This window comes from Lactuca sativa, chromosome 6, assembly GCF_002870075.4.
Source record: "Lactuca sativa cultivar Salinas chromosome 6, Lsat_Salinas_v11, whole genome shotgun sequence".
Classification (NCBI taxonomy): Eukaryota; Viridiplantae; Streptophyta; class Magnoliopsida; order Asterales; family Asteraceae; genus Lactuca; species Lactuca sativa.
The window spans coordinates 30917968-30945381 of NC_056628.2; the positions used below are offsets into that span (position 1 = coordinate 30917968).

The 27414-nt window shown below is 32.8% G+C and overlaps 3 protein-coding genes across 3 annotated transcripts; 2 read left to right on the forward strand and 1 right to left on the reverse strand.

The window, feature by feature from the left end:
• The first annotated feature begins 879 nt into the window (after positions 1–879).
• LOC111883134 (uncharacterized) lies at positions 880–2410 on the forward strand. Its single transcript, XM_023879491.3, has 7 exons — positions 880–1098; positions 1374–1416; positions 1507–1599; positions 1671–1733; positions 1807–1902; positions 1977–2054; positions 2123–2410. The coding sequence occupies exons 1-7, from the start codon at positions 977–979 to the stop codon at positions 2207–2209; spliced, it is 582 nt and encodes a 193-aa protein (XP_023735259.1). The 5' UTR covers positions 880–976; the 3' UTR covers positions 2210–2410.
• Positions 2411–2467: 57 nt separating this feature from the next.
• Positions 2468–4603, reverse strand: LOC111883135 (uncharacterized). Its single transcript, XM_023879492.2, has 3 exons — positions 4315–4603; positions 3012–3134; positions 2468–2878 (listed from the first exon to the last, which is right to left on the reverse strand). Exons 1-3 carry the CDS (start codon positions 4466–4468, stop codon positions 2661–2663), a joined length of 495 nt encoding a protein of 164 aa, XP_023735260.1. The 5' UTR covers positions 4469–4603; the 3' UTR covers positions 2468–2660.
• Positions 4604–23451: 18848 nt separating this feature from the next.
• Positions 23452–24746, forward strand: LOC111883146 (V-type proton ATPase subunit c''1). Its single transcript, XM_023879503.3, has 4 exons — positions 23452–23720; positions 23816–23893; positions 24020–24190; positions 24409–24746. The coding sequence occupies exons 1-4, from the start codon at positions 23593–23595 to the stop codon at positions 24575–24577; spliced, it is 546 nt and encodes a 181-aa protein (XP_023735271.1). The 5' UTR covers positions 23452–23592; the 3' UTR covers positions 24578–24746.
• The last annotated feature ends 2668 nt before the right edge of the window (positions 24747–27414 follow it).

Consider the following 27414-nt stretch of genomic DNA (forward strand, 5'->3'; position numbering starts at 1 on the left):
TTTTGTCATAATTTGAGATATATTTATTTTCCACTTGTCATTACTTTAATTTTCATTTTCAATATATCATTAATTTGGTTTCCATAAATTAAACCTACCATTAATTTTAAATTTTAAATTTTAAATTTTAAATTTCAAATAAATTTAAGGTTTAAACATTTATGTTTAACATTTTATTATAATTAACCCGTGTACTACACAATAAATACATAATTTTTATTTCTTTATTTTTTGCATGTTTTTTTCTCATAATTTTCACTTATTTCAATTTGAAATTCAAATAAAAGTTTTATTTAATCGTTCATACTTAACATTTTGTTTTAATCAACCCGTATAATATACATAGGGGTGTCAATTTATGACACGACACGATAAAAATACACGACACGAAACGAAATTGGGACGAAATCAAAATTCGAATTCGTTTTCGTGTTGTGTTCGTGTCAAATATAAAAAACACGATGTCGTGTCGTGTCGTGTTCGTGTTTACAAATCCACACGAAATTGACACGATTGAGCATGTGTTTGTCGTGTTTTTCGTTTTTATCGTGTTATATATGATTAAATATGAATTAAATAAAATAATAGTTATATAATATTATCTTTGTCGTGTCGTGTCGTGTTGTCGTTTTTTAATTGGTTCGTTTTCGTGTTAGTGAAATAAAACACGACATCGTGTCGTGTCGTGTTCGTGTTACAAAAAACATTGTCGCGTCGTGTCGTGTCAGACAAAAACACGACGATGGTACGATTTGACAGGCCTAAATATACTGGTACTTAACGATCGAAGATGCTCTAGTAACATTTTCCATGGATTAAAACAAGAAAATTCAAATTCGATATTGACACACGAAGTTACTTGGACAAATATTTTCCCCCAAATTAAACGAGGGTTTTTTTTTTGGACTTCAAGTAACAGAACAACGACCATTCAAAATTCTCTTCATTTGTTATTTCTAGGCTGTTCTAAGTAAAGATGTCGTTGTGCTTGTCATCTTCGTCATCACTCTTCTCCAAATCCTTCAATAGCAACACCAAATCTGTTATTCCCCGCTTCACAGCTTCTGCCGATGTTCCAGACTTCCTTTCTGTCGATTGGTAATACCTCTCAAATCCCTAGATCAATCCTCACTTTTGGTTTTTTGATTCATAGCTAGTCGTAGATTCGGGAGAAAGTTGTGCTAATCCTTAATTTGATTATATCATTTCCCCAATTTCATAAATACATTCGACTTTTTTCATTACCACAACACAACAATCTGCTTAAAAAGAAGAAAATTGCCCTTTTGAATCGTTATGTATCGAGTATATCAGTTTTCTGATGAATTAACCTTAACATTCAATGTTTAATCTATGATTGAAATTGGTTACAGGTTGGAATCTCGCAGGAAGAGACCTTTTGGTCCAAGATTAAGTGTAACCTTCCCTTCTAATCAACCAAATTGTCTCTGAATCAATCTAACTGTGTTTAATGTTTACATCTACACTTAAAATCTATGGATGTAGTTTAGTGCAGAAGAATCTGTTCATTACCAACTTGATGCATTGATGTTCAATGATCAACCACGTCCAGATTATGGGGTCGAAGTCATGTACAGGGTAATAACTATTTCTTGAATCCAATTCTTCTTCTTTTTTCTAATGATTTTAGAACTTCACATGAATTGCAGTTTGCTGGATTTGATCCTTTTGAAAGATCTCTGTATTTCGGTCCTTCTTTTGATTTGGGACAGGTTAGTAATTAACATAAAACTTTTTTTTTTCTTCAATCGAATTATTTTCTGCTCATGTTTCATATTCATGCAGTTTGAGCGATTCAGACGAATTTTCCACCATTCAACATATCGCGTTTTACTAAATCACAAGGAGAGAAAGATCTTAAGCACTTTAAATGTTGAGGAGGTTAGTTTTGTCATTTTACACTAACCACATGTTATCAACCAATCTTTTGGTAATTTTTTTTTTGGGGGATTTAGAATTGTTACAAGCAGAGGGTTTGGATACGTGGGGCTCGACCCGAAGAAGAAGAAACATTTCAGTTTACAATGGTTCAAGTATGTTTATTTTATTTAATTTTTTAATTTTTATTTTGTGTTTAATTTTTTTAGTGTTATTGTTTCAGAGAGTTGGTGGGTTTTGGGATGGTTATTGGCTGACGGAATCTCTTCTTCATGATGGAGATAGCTTTTCCGGTGGGGTGGCATACTGAAAAACCACCGTGAATAGGGTGGTGGAACTTTGTGAATAAATGTTTCAACATTTTCTATTTTTATATGTTTATAAATAAATGTTTATAAATAAATTATAGGTAACTAGATTACATATATTTGTTGTCATTATCATGTATACTTGATAATATAAGCTCATCTTGTTGCACTAAATCTTGTTAATTTATTATTATTATTATTTATTTTCCTCTGGTAAATAAAATGCAATAACCAAATCCACAACGAAATGACCCCATAAGTAAACAAAACCAAATTTTAAATATTCAACTTTGAATATTATATCATTCTTACAGATGAACATTCTCAAGAAACAAAGATGAAGAACAAATATAGCCCTCAAAAACAAAATAAATATTTAGCAATTACTCTCCATTAAATCTTATAACAAGAATCAGCTTTTCCAATTGACATAATCTCACTTAAAAACCACATTTACTTCTTGGATTGAGATTGGGGAATGTACTTAGTAACCACATAGCAATCGGGTGGAGTGATATTTGTGTAATAATTTTTAATTGTTTCCGTGATTTCAAACCCAAATTTCTTGTAAAAACTTATCGCATCTTCATTGTTTGTTTGCACATGCAAGTAAATCTCACCAATGTTTTGCTTCTGGCTTAATTCAAGAACATGATTCAACAGCTTTGTACCTATAATAAAACATTAAATAAAAGGTATAACATAAAATAAATGAAAGTAAGATGTTATGAAATATAAATTATAACACACAAAAGTAAATGAAATGAGAGTACGTTGCTATTTCTTGAGTTGGATAATACTCACCGATGCCTAGGCCACGGTATGGTGCTAAAACACCAAGTGTCATTATGTAAACACGAACTGCGCCACTTTCTTTCTTTTCAAGGCGGCATGCAATCGAGCCAACACATATGTCATTGTAATATGCTGAAAAAAGTATAAAAAAAAAATAATAATTTAGAGAAGATTTAAGGATTGTGAGTGGAGAAAGTACATTGTTAATTTGTTATAAAAAAATCAACAACAAAATTTTATCGATGGTGTTTACATGAAGAGTAGAAGTGAGGAGGAAAAGAGGGATAAAGAATTGGTGGACCCTAGAAGACAGACAGGTTTCTGACGACATAACCTCAGATAGAAAGGTGTGGAGCGAAATATCAGGGTAGATGAGTAGCCCACCCCCCTTGTTTTGTATGTTTTGTTCTTTTATGTTTGTATTTTGATTTGATTTATTAATGTATATGACTTTTTGCTCGCATTGACTTACTCTTATTACCCTATTTGCCTTATTTACAGGGTCTCGGATTTCATATATTGTATTTTAATTTTTAATCATGTAACGCTAACTTTTGACTTATGTGACACAATTGTTCTAACCGTTCTATCCCTAACTGAGCATGACTGTCAACATCTACCTACCCCTGCGCATGATTGTCGAATGTCGACATTTACCAATCCTGAAGCAATACTGTCGACATCTACCTATCCTGAAGCAAGACTGTCGACATCTACCTACCCTGAAGCAAGACTGTCGACATCTACCTACCCTGAAGCAAGACTGTCGACATCTACCTACCCTGAAACAATTCTGTCGACATCTACCTACCCTGAAACACTGTCAACATCTACCTGACCCTGAAGCATAATTGTCGACATCTACCCTGACTGAATCAACACTGTCCACATCTACCTACCCTGCCTGACTGTCCACATCTACTACCTGACTGAAGCAAGATTGTCACATCTACCTAGCATAACTTACATTTAACATTGCATAGCTTACCTTTAACATTAAATCGAGGAATAAACTTGTTTTCCCACTTAGGAAACAAAACCATGAACTTTTTGAAATTTGGGAAGAACTAGGGTTGACATCAAACGTCAAATTAAATCTTTTTTTCCTTTGGAAACTCAAATGCCATTAACGCAACAAGCAATTTTATTCAACATATCGACAAAACAATCATAATAATCATGGTTAGAAACCTAAAAAACCCATCATTATAATCTATAAAAACACAGAACTAACAACATTTGCAAACGTAAAACATTGAAAAAGGAGAAAGATGTGGGATTTACAAGAAAATCTTAAATAGAAAAAGAATACCTAGCTTGGTAAACTCGCCGGAGGCAAGAGCATCTGCGTAATACTTGTCATTGTATCGAACAGGAAATAGAACGGAGTTGAGTTTTTTCAATTGCATTAAGTTTTTGTCACGAACGCCGTCTAATGAGATTGAAACAGCACGGCCGGCACCCATATTTCTTCCTGATTGATCGTATGGATTGGAGATGAAGGCGATGATGATTCGATTGTGGTGTGGTGGATAAAAGCCAAAAGGGATTTCTTACCAAACGCAGCCTTGTTTTAAGCTTCGACTACTCTTTGGGCCTTTGGGAATGGGGGCGTGAATTTGGCTTGTCTTCGTTTTTTTTATTTACTTTTACCCCCTTCGACTTCTTATTGTCACATTCTGGTCCTTGTGGTTTTGTTCTTGGTAATGCTAGACAAACTTATTATAGTAAAAATTACATAAATGGTTCATGTTCTTGGCAAAACGTACTAGGTTTGGTTTTTATGAGGAATTCTTTGCAAGTATGGCACTTAAGTTTACAACCCCTTGCAAAAACAGTCCTTACGACTAACTCCATTTGTTAAGCTTCGTTAAGTCTAAACTTTTGCTCATGACATGACTAACGTAGCCCTCTCTCTTAAACTAACTTGGGACTTACCGTCATCACCCACCCTTAATTTTTCCACAACCCCTCGTCGCCCCATTCGAAATTTACTACTCCTTTACCAATCGAAAAACACTAACCTCCATTCTTTATCGACATCGGAGTCGAAGCCCCCCCCCCCCCCCCCCCCCCCCAATCCCCATCAAAAATCCTTCAACCAAAGCTATAAAGTTTCTTAGTGATAATGGGGTGGAGATTTTGGGTAAAAAGTAGAGGTGGAAAAAACTAACATGACATGAAACCCGACATAAACCCAACACGAAACAAATTGTTTTGGGTAAGATATTTCAACTCGTTTAGTTAAACGGGTTGACACGACAAAACATGAAAATTAAAACGGGTAAGGTTAGGGTTGAGAATTTCAACTCGAAAATGACTCAAAGTTTATATGTAAGTTTTTTTTTTTTTTTTTTTTTCTAAATAAACTAGAAAGACCTAAAACCAAAACCATACGTAAAAAAACTTTTGTGTTGAGTCATTTTGTAATTTGGAAACGACTTAGTTGTTTAGGTGAAGACTTTATTTTCAGTTTTATGGTTATCTCCCAAGTTACATAGTCTCCTCGACTACTCCTTCCTCCGAATGATCCCTCCGTCGCCTCCCAACTTATACTCATTCCATTTTTCCCTCTAAACTTATTATAAATTTAGCCATTCCGCCTCTCAACTATTATTTTTTCCTTTCTGTCTACCCAAATCATACTCTTTCAACATGTTTAGTGTTTCAACCTCACATTTCATGACAATTTTGAAGGTATACCCTTAACCCAAAACCTAACACAAAATCGACCGGAAAATAAACAGGTTGATAGGACATGACATGTTAATTAAACAAGACGGATTATGGTTAAGCTCTATCAATCTGTTTACTGTTTTGACACAACATACATGTTTTGGCAAGTCTAGAAAAGAGGTTGGTTTGAAAGAATCTTCCTATATGGAAACCATAATGGCAACTATATCGGATACCTAATATATTATCTACTACTATACCCTTATCTATGAAGACAATTTTATGCCCCCGAAGAGGTAGTATCTGTCGATCAAACCGGACTGGTTCCTCTTTATATTTTTGTTAGTGATTTGCAAAGTCTGGCATTTGTGATTCCTACCATATAGATGGGTAGTGGGTTGGGAATACTATTAAGAGAAAGTTTTGAATTATTTGTTCTTTTTCCATTATTAAAAGGAAAAATTGTTGTTCACATTGGATCATTAATGGTTCATTAAGATTAGATTGATGATATATATATATATATATATATATATATATATATATATATATATATATATATATATATATATATATATATATATATATATATATATATATATATATCATGGTTGCAGAAATCGGGATTAATCGTTTGGCGTTTTCCAACCGTCGAGGATTAAGGCATTAATCGGAAATTTATGATTAATCGGTCAACAAAAGTCAACAAAAGTCAAAAAAGTCAAAAAAAGGTCAAAAAATTTAAAAAAAAAAATCAAAAAACCAACTTTCTTTTTTTACTCCAAAGTTTTCAAATTTTCAAATTTTCAAATATTATACAAAAATGTTCATATTTTCGTATTTCCAAATTTCCAAATTACAATTTTTCTTAATTTCTAATTTTGAAGTACTTGTTTTTCTTAAGATATTAATATTTAATTAATTTTAATATTTTATTAATAATCTATGGTCCCCGATTAATCCTCGATTAATTCCCGCCAAGACCGATTAATCCCTTAACACCAGCCGACCGTCGAGCTACTGTCAAACGATTTTTACAACTTGATATATATATATATATATATATATATATATATATATATATATATATATATAGAGAGAGAGAGAGAGAGAGAGGTTCAAATATTGATTGACATTTATTGTGTGGACGTTTGGATAGTGCTATTATGTGATAATGACAAAGAAAATATATTGTTTGATAATTTGAATACATTCAATCTTACATAGCTATTGTCATTATCACACATTATTACTAGTTAAATCTTCTATAAGGTTATTATATACTTTTATTATTATTTTCATTTTGTCAAAATGTTTATTGAGTCGTATTCTGTAAGAATGGAAATGTGTGAAAAACGATGCGTGAGAACAAAAACGAATAAGAATTAGTGAGCATGCAGGAAAATGACAATAGTTGTGTGAGGTTGAACACATTTACACTACTAAACAACCTATTTTCTTAGTAATTCTCATAAAATATCACTGTCCACACGTCCACACAATAGTTGTCCATCCACACTATAAACTAGCCATATATATATATATATATATATATATATATATATATATATATATATATATATATATCAAGGTTGTAAAAAGCGTTCGACGTTAGCTAGTCGGTGGACTGAGGTCAAGGGATTAATCGGCTAGGCGGAGATTTATCGGGGACCATTAATTGCTAATTTGTTGAATTTTAAAAAATTAAATATAACTAATATCATATCAAAGTTCGTAAATACCACTAATATGATAACAAAATAGGTTAATATGATTAGTACAACATTAATCATGCCTCAAATAGTTTCCATTGAAATAAAACTTCTTTTAAATGTTAAAATTTCATTGTTTTATAATGTTTCAGTCATTATGTATGCAGAGATTAATCGTTAGGCGCCCTCCAATCGGTCGAGTAGCGCCTAGAGATTAATCGAAAATTAATCGAGACCTAATCGGGATTTTTACAACAGTGATATATATATATATATATATATATATATATATATATATATATATATATATATATATATATATATATATATATATATATATATATATATATATATATATATATATATATATATATATATATATATATATATATATATATATATATATATGGTAGCTTAAGTTCTTGGACATATACTTGGGTCGATGATGTATAAACCTATTGAATTTTGCTCTTGGAATGTTAGCATCAATATGAATATGAGTTTATTGATGCATTATGTGTTCCTGGACCTATTACATTTTTCCTATTAGATCGCTTGGTTGGTTTAAATTGTTTTGATGATATTATTCGCATACATTTTACATTTTTCTCTTATTGGATTGATTTGTTGATTTCAATTATTTTGGTGATCTTATTTGTTGACATGTTACATTTTAATTTCTTTGAGGATTTACTAGTTTCAATTCCTTTAGTGATTTTCATTCTAAGAAATTTAGTGATTCATTATTCTTCGATTCAAGTTAGTCATTGTTATGGTTGATCTGTTCTAATGTAAATGTTACAAGTCATTAAGTGTTTGTTAGTCATTGATGTGGTTGATGTGTTCTAATATAAATATAACTAGACGAATACCTACGTGTTGTGCAGAGTACAACAATACATTTAAAATCTTTACAAATATATGTTTTTTAAATATATCAATGACGTTGTTGTTAGCTCTTCAAAAAAAATTTCATTTTTAAAACATAACATATCTCATAAAGTAATCTCAAAACTCAAATGTATCACATGTTATCTTAGTATAACGTATCCCAAAATCTCAAATACATAATACGTAATACTCTATCAGTGTGTACAGATCATGTCGGCGTCTTCCTGCGATCCTCGCTGGTACCTGAAACACATATCACCTAACACAGTAAGCATAAATGCTTAGTGAGTTCTCCAAAATACCACATACAACACATAAGCCACTCGAGGCTATAACTCGGTATAACCCTCCGGTCAATGTGTGTTAGCGGGACCCTCCAGTCTCATAGCTCGTTGGACCCTCCGGTCCGGTCTGATCGAGGACCCTCGTGCCTTATAAGTCACTGGACCCTCGTGTCCGGTCTATATAACACATATCATACATATAACACAATGCACATAAATCTCAAACATACACATACACATAAGACCCTCCGGTCTGCACATAGATACCACTCTAGGTAATGCATAGTGAGAAAACTCACCTGACAAGCACCAAGTAAAGACCTCGCTCCCGAATCTCAAACTAGCATCCGCCTAACACAAGGAATGAATATCTCTAAGTGATACTCTAATTACAACTCTAATGACCGAAGGCTATTCTTTCTCTCATTAACTCTTTTGAAGTGGATAAAAGACCATTTTACCCCTCCATGGTCTCTACTACTCTTGTTGACCAAAACCCCAAAGTCAACAGAAGTCAAACTCGAGTCAACAATCCATGTTTGACCTAATTCGCCGAGTGCACCCCTGCGACTCGTTGAGCCCACTTATTTTCCTTAGAAGTCTCGTGACAGTCCAGCTCAACTCGTCGAGTTGACCCCCAACTCGTCGAGCTATCGCATGATTCAGCTCTTCGGGACAAACCCTAACCAACTCGTCGAGTCGGCTCATTGACTCGGCGAGTTCATTCAGACCAAATGTTCATTTAGACGATTTCAATCAGATCTATCACTCCAAACACTAGATCTATCATCCCAAGGCTCAAAAATCACATAAAGCTTCGATCTTTACGTTCATACATGAGGTTATTGATCCAAAATGCTAATACATGCCTTTCATGAATGATTAAGCCCAAAAACCCTGTTAAAGATGAATAAAGATGGGACATCTATACTCTAAGGACCTCACAAGGTCCAGATTTGAGTTCTAGACTTCTTGATAACACATGTAACTCAAGAACCCAACCAAAATGAGAAAAACCCCTAAATCTCCATAGATATGAGATCCAACTAAATAGATGAGAAAGGTGTGGGCTTTTTACCTTCCAGAGAAGCTCTTAGAGAAGAAATGTTAGATCCCACAGCCTCATCCCACTCCTTGCTTGAAGCTCACTCCTCTTCTTCCAAAAAGATCCATCAAAACACTTGATACAAGCTCAAGGACTCTCTCTTAGCTTCCATGGCCGCCTAGGGTTTCACATAGGGGAGTTTAACCGAAGATGAGCCACAAATGAGGATATAAATGCCTTTAAATAGGTCGCAGGCCCGAAAGTTTAGGGTTTCCTTCGCCAGCGCTGACTCGGCAAGTCGAAACATAGACTCGTCGAGCCAGCTCATTAATCCTCGTCACCCAACGCGGCCCTACTCGACGAGTTGAGGCATCAACTCGTTGAGTCGCCCATGAAACTCATTATAACTATAGAAATGATATACCCCAGAACTAGGATGTTACGTATATCTAGCCGGTGATGATCTTACACACGTCACAACGCCTCAAATTCTAGTAATAGAATCAAATTCTTCTTCCAAGCCATCTCGAACCACGAGATTAATGATATGTGCACAACAACGTAGGTGCAAATATTTACAACCCAAAATATCGTTTGATCCTTTTAACATCCTCCTCAAAAACTAGATAGCTCCATCATTAGAAGATGCGTTATCCACCGTGATAGTAAACACATTATTAATTCCCCGCTCTCTTATGTATTCATATAGAAGACTCCCAATGGTTTCACCCCTATGGTTCTCTATTGGACAAAAATTAAGTATCTTTTTTTTGTAAAACCCAGTCATTGTCGATCAAGTGTGCCGTAAGGCACATATAATTATAATTCTGAACTGATGACCAAGTGTCGATGGTTAGACACACTGTTTGGCCTTTAAGCATGTCTTTTACCTTTATTGCCTCTTCTTCATAAATGGATAAACAATCCCGAGCTACAGTCCATATTGATACAAACTTGAAGTTTGGATTCAATTCCCAAACAAACTCCCTGAAACCCTCGTCATCGACCACACTAAACGGCCGATTGTCCTTAGTACTCATTTTTGCAAGGGCTAGTCTGCACTTCTCTTGGCTAAAATGAATATGTAGCTAATGACCCACTACCACTTGCCCCCTTATTTGTTGGCTTAAAGCTCAAAGTTTACTGTCTCTTTAAATCGGGTTGTTTATAAAGAGGGAAGTCCTTACATACATTTGTTAAGTGACTAAGAAACGTTGAAGTACCATTTCTAGTATTAGATGACATTAATGTACCATAATATTATTTTGTTTTCTTCGCGCCTTCTACTTTTGGAAAATGATCCCAAACAATGGATGTTTTCTTATTTGTAGGTGTATTTTCCTTTTCCTTGTCAACTTTATCTGCCGATGATTCTTCAACTATAACAGGTTCTTGGTTATCCGTATCTAAATCAATTATAGGTTCATCACTAGACATTGCTACATGCTAGTCCAAAAATAAATAAAAAACGAAAACCAATATTAAACATATTGCATTGAAATAGAATGCCACCAACAAAAAATCAAACACATTGCATTAAAACTTAGGTTTATCAAAAAAAAAATTAAACAAATAACATTGAAACAAAAACAGAGTACCATCATTGCTAACTTATACCATGTGATTCATTTACCGCTTATTGCAAAAAATTAGAAACACATGCAACTTATTACGTTTCACTAATTACATTGACAAATTTAACACACTGATTTGGAAAAAAAATTCATCAAAAAAAATCAAAACATTGCATTTAAACAAAAAGAAACAAATCACTAGCCACTACTATTTTCTACTATCTGATTCGGAGAATTACAAAAATCCATCAACAAAAGTTACTAAATAAAAATTCAGGAAAAATACATTGAATGATAAAGGGTTAGGATCGAGACTTTGAGTGCAAGCCGCAACAATTCAACAAAGAGTTAGGGTTCATCAATAGATTAGTGAAATCAGAAAAAGAACCTATGGATTGTGATGAAGCCATGACTATCGTTGGAGCTTGGAGTTGTGATGGAGAATGGTTGGAGTCTGGAAGTGATGTCGCAAGATGCGTACTCGCAGAGAGACTATTATGATTTCGTGTAACAGAAGTGGTAGGGGAGAAGGTAAAAAATAAAATAATTAAAAAATAGTGGGGATTGGCTGATGGGGCCTGGTCGCATGGAGCCATGGACGTAAATCAATTTCTTTTTTCAATATGTGGAATATGCCTATGGATTAAATTTTGGGTTTAACGAAACTAACGTCAAACAGTCAAACTCAAAGACTCAAAGTCAACACACACACACATACACACACACAAAAACACACACACACACACACACACACACATATATATATATATATATATATATATATATATATATATATATATATATATATATATCACTTTATACACCTACACCTACGGTGAGGTTCGGTTTTGGTGGATCTGTTTTTCGATAAAAATCGCACCGAACCCTTGAGCTATGGTTTTTGAAAAAACGAAATACGCACCATTGGTTTTTGCATCGGTTTCGGTTTATTGCAGTTTCATCGGATTTTTTAGTCAGTTCGGTTTTTTCGCACCCCTACGTACAACGAAGCCATCTTTCATCAGGGAAGGATCAAGTTATGCTGCGCGTAGCCAGGAGTACGCACAGTGTACTCTGTCTGCCTCTATTTCCACCAAGTTAGTGTCTTAATCCTTTAAGACAACTAACCCCCAACCACAGATCTGACTAATCTAAGATGTCTTAATCCATAAAGTCGTTAGCTTTAACCCTGTGCATGGCTAGGAAGGACCCAATGTAACAATCTTTAGCTTCTAATGCACTCTAAGCTACTTTACTCATGCATGAACCAAAGGGAATGGTCGATGAACCATTTTTATGAATCTAAAGGTCCTAAAATGCATGAAAGGACAACTACAATTCCATGGAGTGCTCCAAACGTATAAAGGTCCAATCTTGGGGACAAAAGTTCATAAAACCTCATCCATGAAGATCTAAAGAAAGGCTTGCTAAGGTATAAATTTTATACCTGAAAATGATGCACAAAGATGGAAGGTTTCTGGATCTACAAGCTTGCTAGCACCACTCCGTCTTCTCAATATTCCTTCTTCCACTAAAAGCACGAAGAACACTCAAAAACTTGCAAAAGCTCACACAAGCAACACAACTCGAGATTAGGGTTTTAGAGAGGGATTGGAGGCTGATAGGGATGCTCAAAATGAAGACATAATGTTCTTTAAATAGGGGGCAACCCTTAAAACTAGGGTTTAACATCTGGGCTAGTACGCTCCGCGTACCGCATGTACGCCCAACGTACTAGCTATCCATTCGTGATCGTGCACACTACATGAGTACGCTATGTGTACTCATACGTACGCCCTGCGTACGACTATTCTGTGAGCCTTTTTTTAAGGGACCAAATGTGCCACTTTTGATAAAGGTTCAAGAGATAATAAAATATACCTAATTTGGGGATGTTACATAACGAATTTATAATAATTATTATAAAGAAATTGAAAAGTCGTAGATGTTTTAAATACATGTGGTGTAAGATAAACTCCTATTTTATAAGTTTATATATATATATATATATATATATATATATATAGATATATAGATAGATAGGTTATCAAGTGTTTGTTAGTCATTGATGTGTTTATATGTTATAATGCAAATGTAACGGGCTATCAAGTGTTTGTTAGTCATTGATATGCTTGATGTCCATGTGTCACGAATGATATATTAATGTACAAAATATTAACCCTTAATTTTAACAATGTTAGCTATAAGGACCATTTATGCAAGGAATTTTCAAAATTAGGGACCATCTTGTAGTAAATTACTCATAAGGACCAAACATGGTACACTTTTTCCAAGAACAACGACCATTTATATAAAATTGTCTTTATTATATCTTACTTATTTCCATTCAAAATAAGGTGAATTTGGTTTAATTCAAAATAAGGTGGGATTTGGTTTATAGTATTGAATCACTTTAATATAGATTTACCATAATGATAATGAAATTAGATGCATAAAGAGTGGAGATCCAGATATGAAGAAATATATTCTTTGTATATTGTGTAATATATTATAATCTTTCGTATTTATCCTTTGAATCTACATCCCTTATTTATCAGGATTCACTTGTACATATATGGGTTCAAAGAATATAAAAATCAAGTAGATTCCATATATCTTTATTGTATTAGAGCAACCCGAGTTATATTCATCCCTCGTCTCCTATTCTATATCAACATTTAACTCTCTATATCTCCCTGTCTCTCACTCTTGCTTGACCCATTGGCTTCTGCCTTCCAATGACAATTCCAAAGTTATCAAATTAAGAAACTTTCAACCTTCTTTTCGTATCACCGGTGTCAAGAGCTTGATACCAATAACTCTTGAGTAAATTGATGATCGTTATACATCATGAGTTAAACTTTTCCAAATCATCGCAATTGTATATAATATTTTTAAACAAGTCAATGAAGAGACGCCTCGCCCTACTACAATCAATGAACCTATGTAAAATAGACTCAATACAATAGTCAAACAATGGATTTACAATACAAACTCTCATGTACTGCGTCTAACCATCATGAAACTGGAAGCATCTTTCATGGAATTATGGAAACATCTTTAAGAAATCTTCCAAAATAATAAAACTACATATGACATATAGCTTGAAGAACAATTCAACGAGATCTTGTTACACGATATTGTTTTCTTATAATGTTTTTTTATTTTGTGTTCAGTTTGAAATAGTTTTTGTTATAAGTATCATAATCTAACAAGATCAACATGCTCAATTCACTCTTTTCACTCCACAAAATAAACAAAATGACCCACCTATCTCTTAGGAAAGTTCCAACACCTGGGATAACTCCACACACCAGTTATGACTTATGATCAATCCTTAAACGTGGTTCTGCCATAGTGGACATGTCTCTATTGGCCATGGTCAATCGTTTGGTGTCCACCTTTAGTTTAATGCATTTTCAAATTGTTTGTAATAGATTAGGGTGTATTAATTTTCAAATTTTGTAGTTTTTTAGATATAAATGTTCATTATGAGTTGACACGCCCTACTTCCTAAAGCATATCATCAAGTTCATGCACTAAGAAAATGTAAATTCTCATATAATCAATGTAGTCCATATTGCCGTCAATATAACATCTTCTAGGATATTTAGTGACCATGCCACCATGATGAATCTTGAATGCAAAAGTTTTTTAACCCATAAGATAAAATTCCAAAAGAAAAAAGAAATGGAAAATTCCAACTATCCAACCATTACATAGAAGAATAAATTAGTTGTTATTGCCAAAAAAAACTTACTGAAAGCTTTATACAAACCATATTTATAAGAAACTAAGAACACACATTCCACACTATAAGTACCATTACAAAAAGATTCAACAGAGTAAAAACCATAATTTCCTTTTGTGTTCGTTAATAATGGAGATGAAATAGAGATGGGATATGAAATGGGTTTCTCTAGGGGGAAGGGGAAGGTATATGTAATTAATGGTTCTTATATGCAAAAATATTTCATTAATCCATGATTTGATTAAGTTAATGTTGATATAGGAACTTTATGACATGTTTAAATGGTTTTTTGAACTTAGTATAAGAATTCGAAGTTATTAAAATTGATGTTGGAAGTGCCAGAATCAGATTTTGAAAAAACCACAAAATAATACATTAATTTGATTTAGTTGTGTAAAGCCTTGCAAAAGGGCTCTATATGGCCTTGAATATATATGAAAATGGGAAAAAAGGGTGTCATCAAGGGGCATGCTTGTAAGTTACTACATAACATGATTTTTGGTGATTTTGTTTCATAGTTTAATTTAGATTAAGTAGGGATAGTTATTGATTGAACATTAAACTTTCCCTTAGTTGAAATACTATGTGTATATTCTATGTGAATACTATCTGTAAAATATGTGTATTCATGAAATGAATTTTATAAAGAGTTTCTGAAAATTGGGATAAACTTAATGCTTTGGAACTTGACTTTGAAAATTATCATGAACATCCACTTATGATGCACAGATGTTTGGTGTGACACTTATATGTACCTATTTTTGGAACTCTGAACAAGTTTGTGAAGAAAATCTAGAACAACCTTAAGTGCATGCGTGAATTATCTACCCCTGGTATGGTGTAGTGTGATGGTTCATGCAACACCCCAATTTTTTTTTAACTTTTTAAAATTCTATTATCATAAAAATCATTTCGGGTGTTAAACCACATTAATAAAAACCCGGTCCCACAAAAACATTTACAAATAAAACATAGGGTGTTACCATCAAACATAAATACAAGTATAGGAAGCAAATAAAAATTACATCAATACAACTAATAAGGAGTTTAACAAGTTACACTTTATTTTCTATCTCTTAACTACTAACTTCCATCTATCATCTTTTCTCTTTAAGTGTAACCTGGGAAAAGAGATACGTAAGACAAAATGTCTTGTGAGATACGAGGGTTTGTGACCCAAAACCTATATCTCAATTTTAGCAAAAACATTTCAAGCATTTTCATGACAATCATTTCATACATATAAAAATACATCATATCATATCATTTCATAATACATTTATCCACATTCCCTTTTTTTATCATTAAGAGCTAATTCTGGTATTAAACTGTTATTTTTTTTTATACTTAGGGCCTAGCAATATCCCCAAGTCATACCAAGGTGAAAAGAACATAATCAGTCCACCAATGCATCATTTCCATTAGATACTATCTTATCAAACTTCATGTTTCCAAGTATAAAATACTTTACGGTTCCAAGGATTACCTTTCAATTTCTATTCCACATAGAATCTTTGGAGATTTATGGTTGTTCCAACCATCCTCTATACTTGTGAAATTCATAAATCCATTCATTTAGGTACAACATGTAAGATAAAATCATCATGCATTCACGAAACTCACACATGTTTAAGATTACTAAAGATTTCCAGAAATTTAACTTTCAATTGTGTCAAACTGAAAAATTTAGGATTGATTGGGTTGCTTAAAATGAAAATCCGACCAAACCCACTATTTTCGGCCTTTGGTCATTGTCGCTCACAGCCACCCACCGATGGTGCACCGTCGAAATAGCAAACACCTGTAGAAACAAATTTAATGTTGCCTATTTTATTCCTTATTCCTCTCTCTCTCTCTCTCTCAAATCTTTCTATCCATCAGTCTGATTTACACACGCAAGGAGATACCACAATTTTCTTCCCTTTCTTTCTCCTCCTTTTTTTTATTTCTTCGATCCAAATCACAAAACACACACATACATCGATTGTATGTGAGTGTTCTTTTAATTTGGCGAACCAACAGAAGAATGCACACTACATTTTAACCATAGCATCTTAATTTTGGTAAAATTCCTAAAATGCCCTTACTTCCTTTAATTTCCCAGCAAAACTTTATAATTTTTCCTATCTTTGAAGCCTCGTAACTCAGCCATAAGAACTCCGATCTGAAAAAACTTTATATCGTTGGAAATCCTATGAGGAGTACTACAAGTTTCATATTATTTTTTTAATATGAATGTGTCTAGAACTATAGTAATTCAGCCATGAACATGGTGGTATAAACATTTCATCATTTCATGTGTTTGAACAACCAATTTCAAACAACCCTATCTATAACATCCAAATGTTCGGGTACTTCTAAATTCATCCATACAATTCTGTTTCATGTCAATTTCGTCCCTAAGTCCAAGAAGTTATGCTTTGAAGCCCTAGTGGCAATTTTTTAAATATGGCAGGAGGAGTACGTCATGCACGCCTTAGTACACTGGGCATATACTTATGTACGCGAGGCGTACTAGCTTTAGGAGGAAACCCTGATTTTTAGGGTTTAGGTGGTATTAAGCAACATCATGTCTCATTTCTCCCTACATTTTTAGCCTCCATATGCTTTGAGTCTTTTTTTGGAAAACCCTAACCCTCTTAGTGTGTGTTTTGAGCTCTAGAGTGTGCTCCTGGTGTGTTGAAGGAGGAAGAAATTGCATTAAGGAGCCTTGAAGTGGAAGTAAGCTTATGGATCTGGGATCTTTGACTGCTCCAAAAGGTATAAAGTCTATATCTTGATGTCTTGGTTGTTAGATCCTATTTTTAGGTGTTTTATGTTGCTTCCCAAAGGTCCCATCTTGTGCATGGATTGCTATTGTCGTTTTGAGTTGTCCTTCCAAGCCCTAGGAAGGGTCGTAAGCCATAAAAATGAGGTCCCAATTGCTAGAATTGTTTCATGCATCTTGTAGAAGGTCTTAATGGATTAAGACCTTGTGTTAAGCACTTTGTGGACTTGTAAGGCCATAAATTTGGAAACTTTATGACTCTAGTGTGCATTTGGACCGTATATCTGAAGTATGGGCTTGATGCCCCGCATACTCGATCAACCACCCCAATGGTGGTCTTCTGCGAGGCTTCGCGTACGCTAAGCATACCTCCGGAGTATGCCCTGCGTACTCGCATGGGTCAGCTTTGTTAAGTTGACTCAGCTGGGTTGACTTGCTGACTTAGTGGGTTTGACCGGTTAACTTTAACCAAGTTTGAACTTGAGGGCATTTTGGGATTTTAATGGAACTGGTCATTTAGTGGAAATAGGTATCATTTAGAGAGCTGAGATTCAGAGTCGGGCCTCATCAGTTATGTTCTTGCGGGTCGAAGGCATCAATGTCGACTTATTGGATTGATATCATGTTATGTATGCTATTTTACTGTAGTGATCTGTTAGATCGGTATCATGGTACATAAGAGGATGTTATGCTTAGTGATCTGTAGATATGTTTGACTGGTTGTAGACTGTTATATGATTATCTATTATATGTGCACATGTTTGGTCGGTGGATGAGGCTTTACTGCTTTATGCGTAAGCCAACAGACCGGGGAATACCAACCCGGTGGTTGAGGGCCTGAGGGTATTCCATCCCGAGGATGATTAGACCGATAGTAGATTTTTCAACCTTTCAACCTTGTAGATTTTTCATATGAACTCCTTTCAAGTTGATTTTTTTCCTATTGTTTCATTTTCAAGTCCACTACAAGTTACCTTTGTATCATCTTTCCTTACCTATCCTCTAAGGTTAGCTTTTATGGTCTCAAAGTTGGAATTTTATCACTTTTATATGGAATTACAATTTCATATTCTTTTCCACTTTTTTCCCTTGAACTCAATCCATTTATACCATAAACATATAAAATTAATATAATTTTTAAATTGTGACATATTTACTTTTATATCACTTGTTGGATATGTAAAATAACCAATTTATACTCTTTGACCATTTTGCCCTTATCACCATTATTGTCATTTTCCAAATTATTTCCATTTCTTTCTCACTTTCTAAACATCCAAATTTTAGATGTTACATTTCACAAGTATGAATTTATATTTTATAGTTTAATAGGCACATAAAGTGTATAGTGTGTTATGTGTTATCTATACCTGAGCCTTAATTTTCAGGATTCATTTGTGTGATTTGGACTTTGAGATTGACTTCGGGATTTGAGAAGTAGAAGCATATTGTATGTCATTTACTTTTATATTTGATGATTTGATATTTGTTGATACTTCTAAACAATCATTTGACTTTGAAAGCTTTCTTTCCCTAGTTGAGGATTACATACTATTCTTGTGAATTTATAAATCCTTTTAATGGATTTAACTTTTGAATTGGGTAGTTGAGTCTAACCAACACCCCTTAAAAAGTACGAAGTCGATAATGCTTACTACGTTTCCTAACCCTAACACATGTATTTTGACATGTATTAATATTTGAAGCCTTAGTTGAAGACCATGACAAATTTAACATTTTGATATTTAGAATATATTGTATTTAAAATTTAAGATGTATGTAAGGAGGTTTATTTTACATTTGTCCCTTGATTATGTTGTTACACCTTCGTATGCTTTTGACGATTTTATATCTTTTTAAATGTCAAGTATAACACCCGTTACCAGGTATCTCCATTTCAACCCTTAACATTTTAATTTATTTGCAATTAAGGACCTTATGTTTACAAGGCTATATGTCGGCCGTAAGTCATTGACTTGTGATGCGTCAACATTTGAGTACATTGGGCGTACATGTTAGTACGCCTGGCGTACTTGTGCAACTCTTTAACCCTAAATTTTTAGGGTTGTGTCCCCTATTTAAACATCTTAATCCCTCTTGCACCTCCTTATGATCATCCTCCTTTTCCTTTAAACCCTAAAATCGAAACCCTAGTGATCCTTAAGTGTTCTTAGCAGTGAAAGAATATCATTCAAAAAGTGGTGGTGCATTCAAGCCTTTGGATCCAGAAACTACACCTCTTTGTCCATCTTTTGAAGGTATAAAGTTCATACTTTGGAGCTTATTTTGCTAAATCTTGTTTAGGCTTGGTTTTGTGTTCTTTTTGTCAAGAACCTTGATCTTTTTGTGAGTATGGAATACTCCAGAGCATATGAGTTGTCCTTCCAGATGTTTTAGAGTGTTTAGAGTCATAAAAATGCTAGTTGGTCATTTCCTTACTTCTATGCATGTGTTATGGAGCTTTTGATGGTGTTAGAAGTTAGGGTTTTGGGATTAAGCTCTCTTTAGCCATGCAAAGGCATAAAGTCAGAGACTTTATGGATTAAGACGTCCTTTAAGGGTCAGATGTATGGTTGGAGTAAATGTCTTAATGATTAAGACATTAAAAGTTGAGTTTTGAGATTCAGCCAAGTACGCCGAGCGTGAACCTATCTACACCCAATGTAGCTAGTTACGAGCCCGGTTTCTTTCCTGCCTTGCACTCTTTGCGTGTGTATGCCACACGTACGTTTGAGTCTTTTGCCCTAAATGTGGATTAGACTTGGTTTGGGACTAGTAGAGTATGTAAAATTACCTTAATTATTAATTATGGTTAATTTGTGTAATTATTAGGCGGAGTCTAGTTCCGACAGTTTGGGTGTGAGTTTTATCAGTCATCTGTGCAAGGTGAGTCTCTTCACTATTCTTACATATGTGGTAATTGTATGAAAGTTATAAAAACATTGTATGATAATGTAAACAAAATATTAAAAACTTGTAAGAAAAATTTAAAACATTTAGAAAATATTTATTTAAAAGCACTTGTATGAAAATTATATGAAAGGATAAAAAAAGTTAAAAAAAAATATAAGCAAAGTTTAAAACATTATATTAGAAAAACCTATATGAAAAAAAAATATCATAAAAATGTTGTAAAAAATTATAAAAAATCTTAAGAAATTTGTAAAAAACATTGTTCACATTTAGACCAGTTTTTTTTTTTTTTTTTTTTTTTTTTTGACCATTTAACTTGACAAATCTATTCACGTATTACCATTGTCACATGTTATAACAGGTGACAATTGTAATATATTAAACACATTTAACAAGTTAAATGCTCAATGTGGAAAAAAAATCTCCCTCTCCGTATTCTAATAAAAGAATAGTTTTATTCTCTTTATATCATGTGTCATTCTATTAAGCCTCTTAATTAATACATATTTTATTTTCTTTTTGTCATGTGTCATCCTATTAGGTTTTCTAATTAGTACATGCCATTTTTTCAATCTATTGATTCTCAATTTTAAAATTTAAAATTTAAATTTTCTCACTCTAATTAAATTAACCTAATAACATTAGAATAAAAATTAGGGAAAATGACTCTTGAGGGTAATTAACTTTTACGTTTGTACTCATTTGGTCCCTTTTTTTTTTGTATTCAATATACCATCGAAGTTGTTGTTGGTGTTTACTATAGCCCTTTTGACCGGCTTTTGACCTGTGATAGCCGGTCAAAGGGTTATGGTGAACACAAACAACAAGTTCGATGGTATATTGAGTACAAAAAAAAGGAAAGGGACCAAATGAGAACAAACGCAACAGTTGGTTACCCTCCTGATTCATTTCCCCTTTACTCATTTACAACAAATCCCACATCATCTCCTATTGATATTAATGACTTTATGAGATTCATTCTTGCTTCTCTTCAAAACATAACTCACGAAAGGACATTATTCATGCATGTACAACTTTGTAATGCACTTGAATATTTATTAGGGGAATCTTGACTAAGCAGGTGCATTTCATGACTACATTTACATTTCCAATCAAATGATTTATCGTATTATGGATTCTAGACAAGTCTACAAACGAGTGGAATCACAAGTGCTATGATTTTTTAGTTTACTTAGCTTTAAGATCGAATTCATGGGATAAGATACAACATCAATATGTACAATATTATGGTGATGTGTCTACAAAAGCAGCATGATATTGTACATATTGATGTTGTATCTTATCCCACGAGTTCGATCTTAAAGCTAAGTAAACTCAAAATTCACAGCACTTGTGATTCCACTCGTTTGTAGACTTGTCTAGAATCCATGATACGATAAATCATTTGATTGCAAATGTAAATGTAGTCATGAAATGCGCCTACTTAGTCAAGATTCCCTTAATAAATATTCAAGTGCATTACAAAGTTGTACATGCATGAATAATGTCCTTTCGTGAGTTATGTTTTGAAGAGAAGCAAAAATGAATCTCATAAAGTCATTAATATCAGTAGGAGATGATGTGGAATTTGTTGTAAATGAGTAAAGGGAAAATGAATCAGGAGGGTAACCAACTATTGCGTTTGTTCTCATTTGGTCCCTTTCCTTTTTTTTTTGTACTCAATATACCATCGAACTTGTTGTTTGTGCTCACCATAACCCTTTGACCGGCTATCACAGGTCAAAAGCCGGTCAAAAGGGCTATGGTAAACACCAACAACAAGTTCGATGGTATATTGAATACAAAAAAAGAAAAGGGACCAAATGAGTACAAACGCAAAAGTTAATTACCCTCAAGAGTCATTTTCCCTAAAAATTAAAATAAAAGTAACATAAATTATAAGGTGATATAATTTAACGTATTTATTTAAATCAACGATTATAATTTTATATAATTAAAAAATATCTCTTAATTAATAATTTACTTAAATAATTGATTAATAATTTTGAATTTTTCGTAATTGTGGTTCCCACAAGTTATAAACTAATAAATTTATATAAATATGAACTAGACGAAAAGATAATTACCATATGAGCTATTTTCACAAAGGTTCTAAAAAGCTCGTCATGGCGCATCATTACTCCAAGGTTTATACCTGCCGCCAAGTATTACCAAAACGTCGCCTTAACTCATATGTGTATAAAAATAAATAATAGTTGAAAATACATATAAAAATATTAATAAAATACAAAATTAATGTCTTACTATTACGTTATTTAAAACTTTCAGGGGCTGTTTGGTAGCCTTTTAATTGAAAAATTAATATTTCAGATGTAGAGCGTTTGATAGCCTATGAATAAAAGGCTCTTAATTTCTCTAAATCCTCTTAAATTTTCAGACCTAAACTTGTATCTGAATGGGGTTGTGTACATGTAATAAGCATAAAGTTCAGGTTGTTTTCATACTTTCACCTCTTTATATTGGAGCATTGTTTGATTTGATTTGTCAAATATTTATTTTGGTTTGATTTTTTTTTTTTAATTTGGATTTTGTATTATGTTTATACTTTTTTTTAATAATTCTCAAGAAGTTTGTTTGGTTATTATAAATAGAAACATTGAATTCCACAAAAAAATAACACTGAAGGGTAAAATGGTCATTTTATAATTCAACATAGCAATTCAGAGGTTCCAACCAAACAACATATTAGAAATTCAGAACTTAAAGTTTCGGACACTCTTAGAAATTCAATACTCTTAAAAGTTCAGATCCTACCGCAGCTCCTCATTTTCACTATATTTATATTTATTTGGATTCAAAAGTTGAAGGGCATGAATGTAAAACTTTAAAACCGATTTCAACCAAAGTGGCAGCGCTCTCTTCGTCGACGTGATCCTCTCTTTCTCTCAACATCTCGATCTTCTCTCGAAATCTCCCTATTCGATCTCTCACAAACGAACAACAAAAGTGAAGATCCATGTCAGGCGCCATTGTTATTGCAGCGTCAAGCTCATGGGCAAGAGCCCTTATAAAGATCTCCCCTTATACTTTCTCTGCCATCGGTATCGCCGTCGCTATCGGCGTCTCCGTCCTAGGCGCCGCCTGGTAATTCCATTTAACTATCCAAACAACACTCCTCAATCCTTCAAAACAGTCTAGAAAGTGTTTGACTAATTGACTTACGGTTTTAAGGGTCGCAGGGGAATCTACATAACGGGAAGTAGTTTGATCGGTGCAGCAATCAAAGCTCCTCGTATTACTTCAAAGAACCTCATAAGGCACGCAATAATGAAACCCCTAAGTTTTGATTTTTGAATTTTGGTCAATTTGTGTATGTTTCTTCCAAAATTTATGTCCTTTTGAGATTGTGATCTAATCTAACGTCAAGATTCATGTGATAACAGTGTCATCTTCTGTGAAGCTGTTGCCATATATGGTGTCATAGTAGCCATTATCCTACAAACAAAATTGGAAAGTGTTCCTTCTTCACAAATATACGAACCTGAGTCTCTTAGAGCAGGATATGCAATCTTTGCCTCTGGAATCATCGTGGGTTTTGCAAATCTTGTATGTGGGTAAGCTCCCTTACCCTTTTCATCAATATAGGCAATGTACCTAATTTACATTTATTTACCAATAATTGCAATAAATTTGTAGCAAACTGCAATTACATTGCTATTATTATAGGTAAAGAAATGTTACATGTAAAAAAGAAAGTACATTGTGTATATTAGTAGTTTTTCTAGAAGTTTAAATGTTTGTTGTTGAATGTTGATTGATCTTTTTGTTGTAGGCTTTGTGTGGGAATCATAGGAAGTAGTTGTGCATTATCTGATGCACAAAACTCTTCACTTTTTGTGAAAATTCTTGTGATTGAAATCTTTGGAAGTGCATTGGGATTGTTTGGTGTGATTGTGGGGATAATAATGTCTGCTCAAGCCACGTGGCCTTCAAAAGTTTGATTCTTTTTTATTTTTTGTTATAGCAAATGAAGAACATGAAATCTTCTAGAGAGTAGAGAGAGTATTTAGTGACAGTTGAAGGAATAATAAATGCGTGTATTTTGCTCGGTTTTTCTTGATTTTTTGTTGTATGATTAATGAATAAAGATCGGTTCTCCTGTTTGAATTCCTATTATGAGTTATAAATTTCATTGATATTTTCTAATAATTTTGGTAAGTTTTACGATTAATTCAATGTTTATACAAACATATGATTCAATTTTGTTTTTTATTTTATGCATCCTAAATACTTGAGTATCACCTATCCTGGGCCCAAACTGGGCCGCATGTGATCGATCTAGGGCTTTAACCGTGTTTGGTTCTTAAACTAGATAATTGGGCCTTGTGTAGTGGTCTCAATTCTCAAACCAATCCTAAACTAGCCAATTTGTTGATTTTTTAAGATAATTATTAAAAAGCAAAATTGCTTACACACTCCAAATATACTATTCTTTGAAAATCGACTTGGCATTTATCTAGTATACTAGGTTGAAATCTGTGAAACCACGCCTAATAAAATTAAAAAGAATTAAAAATTGAACGCATAATAAAAAAATACAAAAGATAATTACACATAAATTAATTAATATGATAAATGAATTGCTATTTATTAAAAGTGAGTAAAAGATGCTACAAAAAAGTTGGTTCCTCCTTGGCTACCATTGTATTTTAACTATTAAATTACATATCAAAATCTTCATTCTTGGCCACTATGTTTCTTCCTCCATTCGATTTGTCTCACCTTCCCTTTTTTTCGCTCACTTTCCTGAAACAAAAAAAAAAATATTTTAAACAAAAAATGCTTAAAACAAATTTGAAACTTTATATAACGAGTTGTTTTTTTCGTTACCTTTATTATTTTTGACACCTCCTTCCTTTTCGGTGTTTACAGGTAAACCTAACCATGCTTTGATTTCAGGGTCATCAACCGATTTAGTTGATTGCACCTCTTAAAAGTGTATGAGTGGTTATTCGATCGGGTCCATTTGGCATCAAAACAACCATTAATTTTATATGCATTGCAAAATCATTGCACCATGGATAAAAATTGAGCTTTTGTCCCACCAAAAAAGTAAAAAAGACATAAATACCCTTATAATTGGGTTAATTATGGGGTAAAGTTTGATGAATTATTTTACTAGGATTTTTATGAAGAATGGATGTAAAATCTCATGGCAATTAGCAACCAAAGATGTCATGGAATGAAATATTGAATTCCAATTCCTTCAGAAGAAAAAAAAATTATCATCTACTGTGCATGTGACTATATTAATTGCATAAACTTTATTCTTCTCAATTTCTGCATCATCCACTCTTATTTCGGGATTCGAAACACTTACTACGACTATTTCCCTATCTATCCAAGTCATTATCTATGTCCTCTCCAATCCATAACCAAAAACTTGTATCTGTTAATGTAAACATACTTTTACAAAGAAATAAACAAATAGTACTCAAGTATTAGAATTGTATAAAAGCAACATATTCATTAAAAGAAAAGAAAACTAAATTGAAGAACGAACCTCGTCTTTCAACAATTTGGAATAGGCTTCAAATTTCATTTATATGAAAGAAATCAATGTTAATAATTTTCATAAGGAAAATATTTGGAAGTACAAATTTAAACCCGTGGAAACCAAGTAAAATAACATAGACTTTAAAAATACAAAAATAATTCCGTATTAAAAAACAACTTATACTTAACTACAAAAGTCCACTAAAAAATCATGTAATTATTTTCCATTATATATATATATATATATATATATATATATATATATATATATATATATATATATATATATATATATATATATATATATATATAGAAACCTTTGTTGATAACACGATATGGTTGTCAGATTAAAATAATTTCGATAATAAAAAATATAGACTTTAATAATAAGTTTGCAAACATTTCTTTGTATCTCATAATAGATTTATATTGGTAAATTTATGATCATAAATTCGCGATGCATATATACATCAACTTTCAATCCTATAAATTAGTAGATTATTCAAAGTACATTATCTTAATAAGAAAAATACTGAAAATGCAATGCTATAATTAGGGTGATTTTTCAAGTACAAAGTTTTAATAAGAAAAAAGTCCAATGAACAACAACATAAATGCATAAAAATTTCAAATTACAACGTTACAATAAAATCTTGTGTGACATTGGCACAATTCAAATGAAAATCCATTTAGTGTAGGGTTTAATATCCAAATTTGCAAACAGATTGAATTTGTTCCAACATTGTCCTGACTTCATCAAGTTCTTTCTTTAATCTTGCAATTACCCAGCAAACAACAAACTGAATCATGATACCAATGCACAATACAAAATTATGAACAATTTAAACACTAAGACACAAAATATGATTAAAAATTGTAAACAACTACTGGCGGCACCTATTATAAAAATGACTATGCTATTGTCTTGTTGTATATAGTTGTTGTTCTAATGCTAAAGTAGATAACACGAAGGTATCGTATTCCTGAATATGAGTACAATTAAGGTTTAAAATAGAAGATTGAAGTTATTTTTGTGAAATACGTTTGATGGAAATATAATATTTTTAAAAGTAGGATAGAGGTTTAAAATTATCATAATTTTGTATATCATCTCCATTAAATAAGGGGATTTGATTGCTAATTTATCGGAATTTGATTTTGAAAATCAAATTCGACTTATAACTCTCAATTTATAAAAGGAATTTAGAAGAGGAAATCGTAATCTATAGGATAAAATCAGAACATAAATAAATAAAACTTATACGATGTTGATTTGTCATCC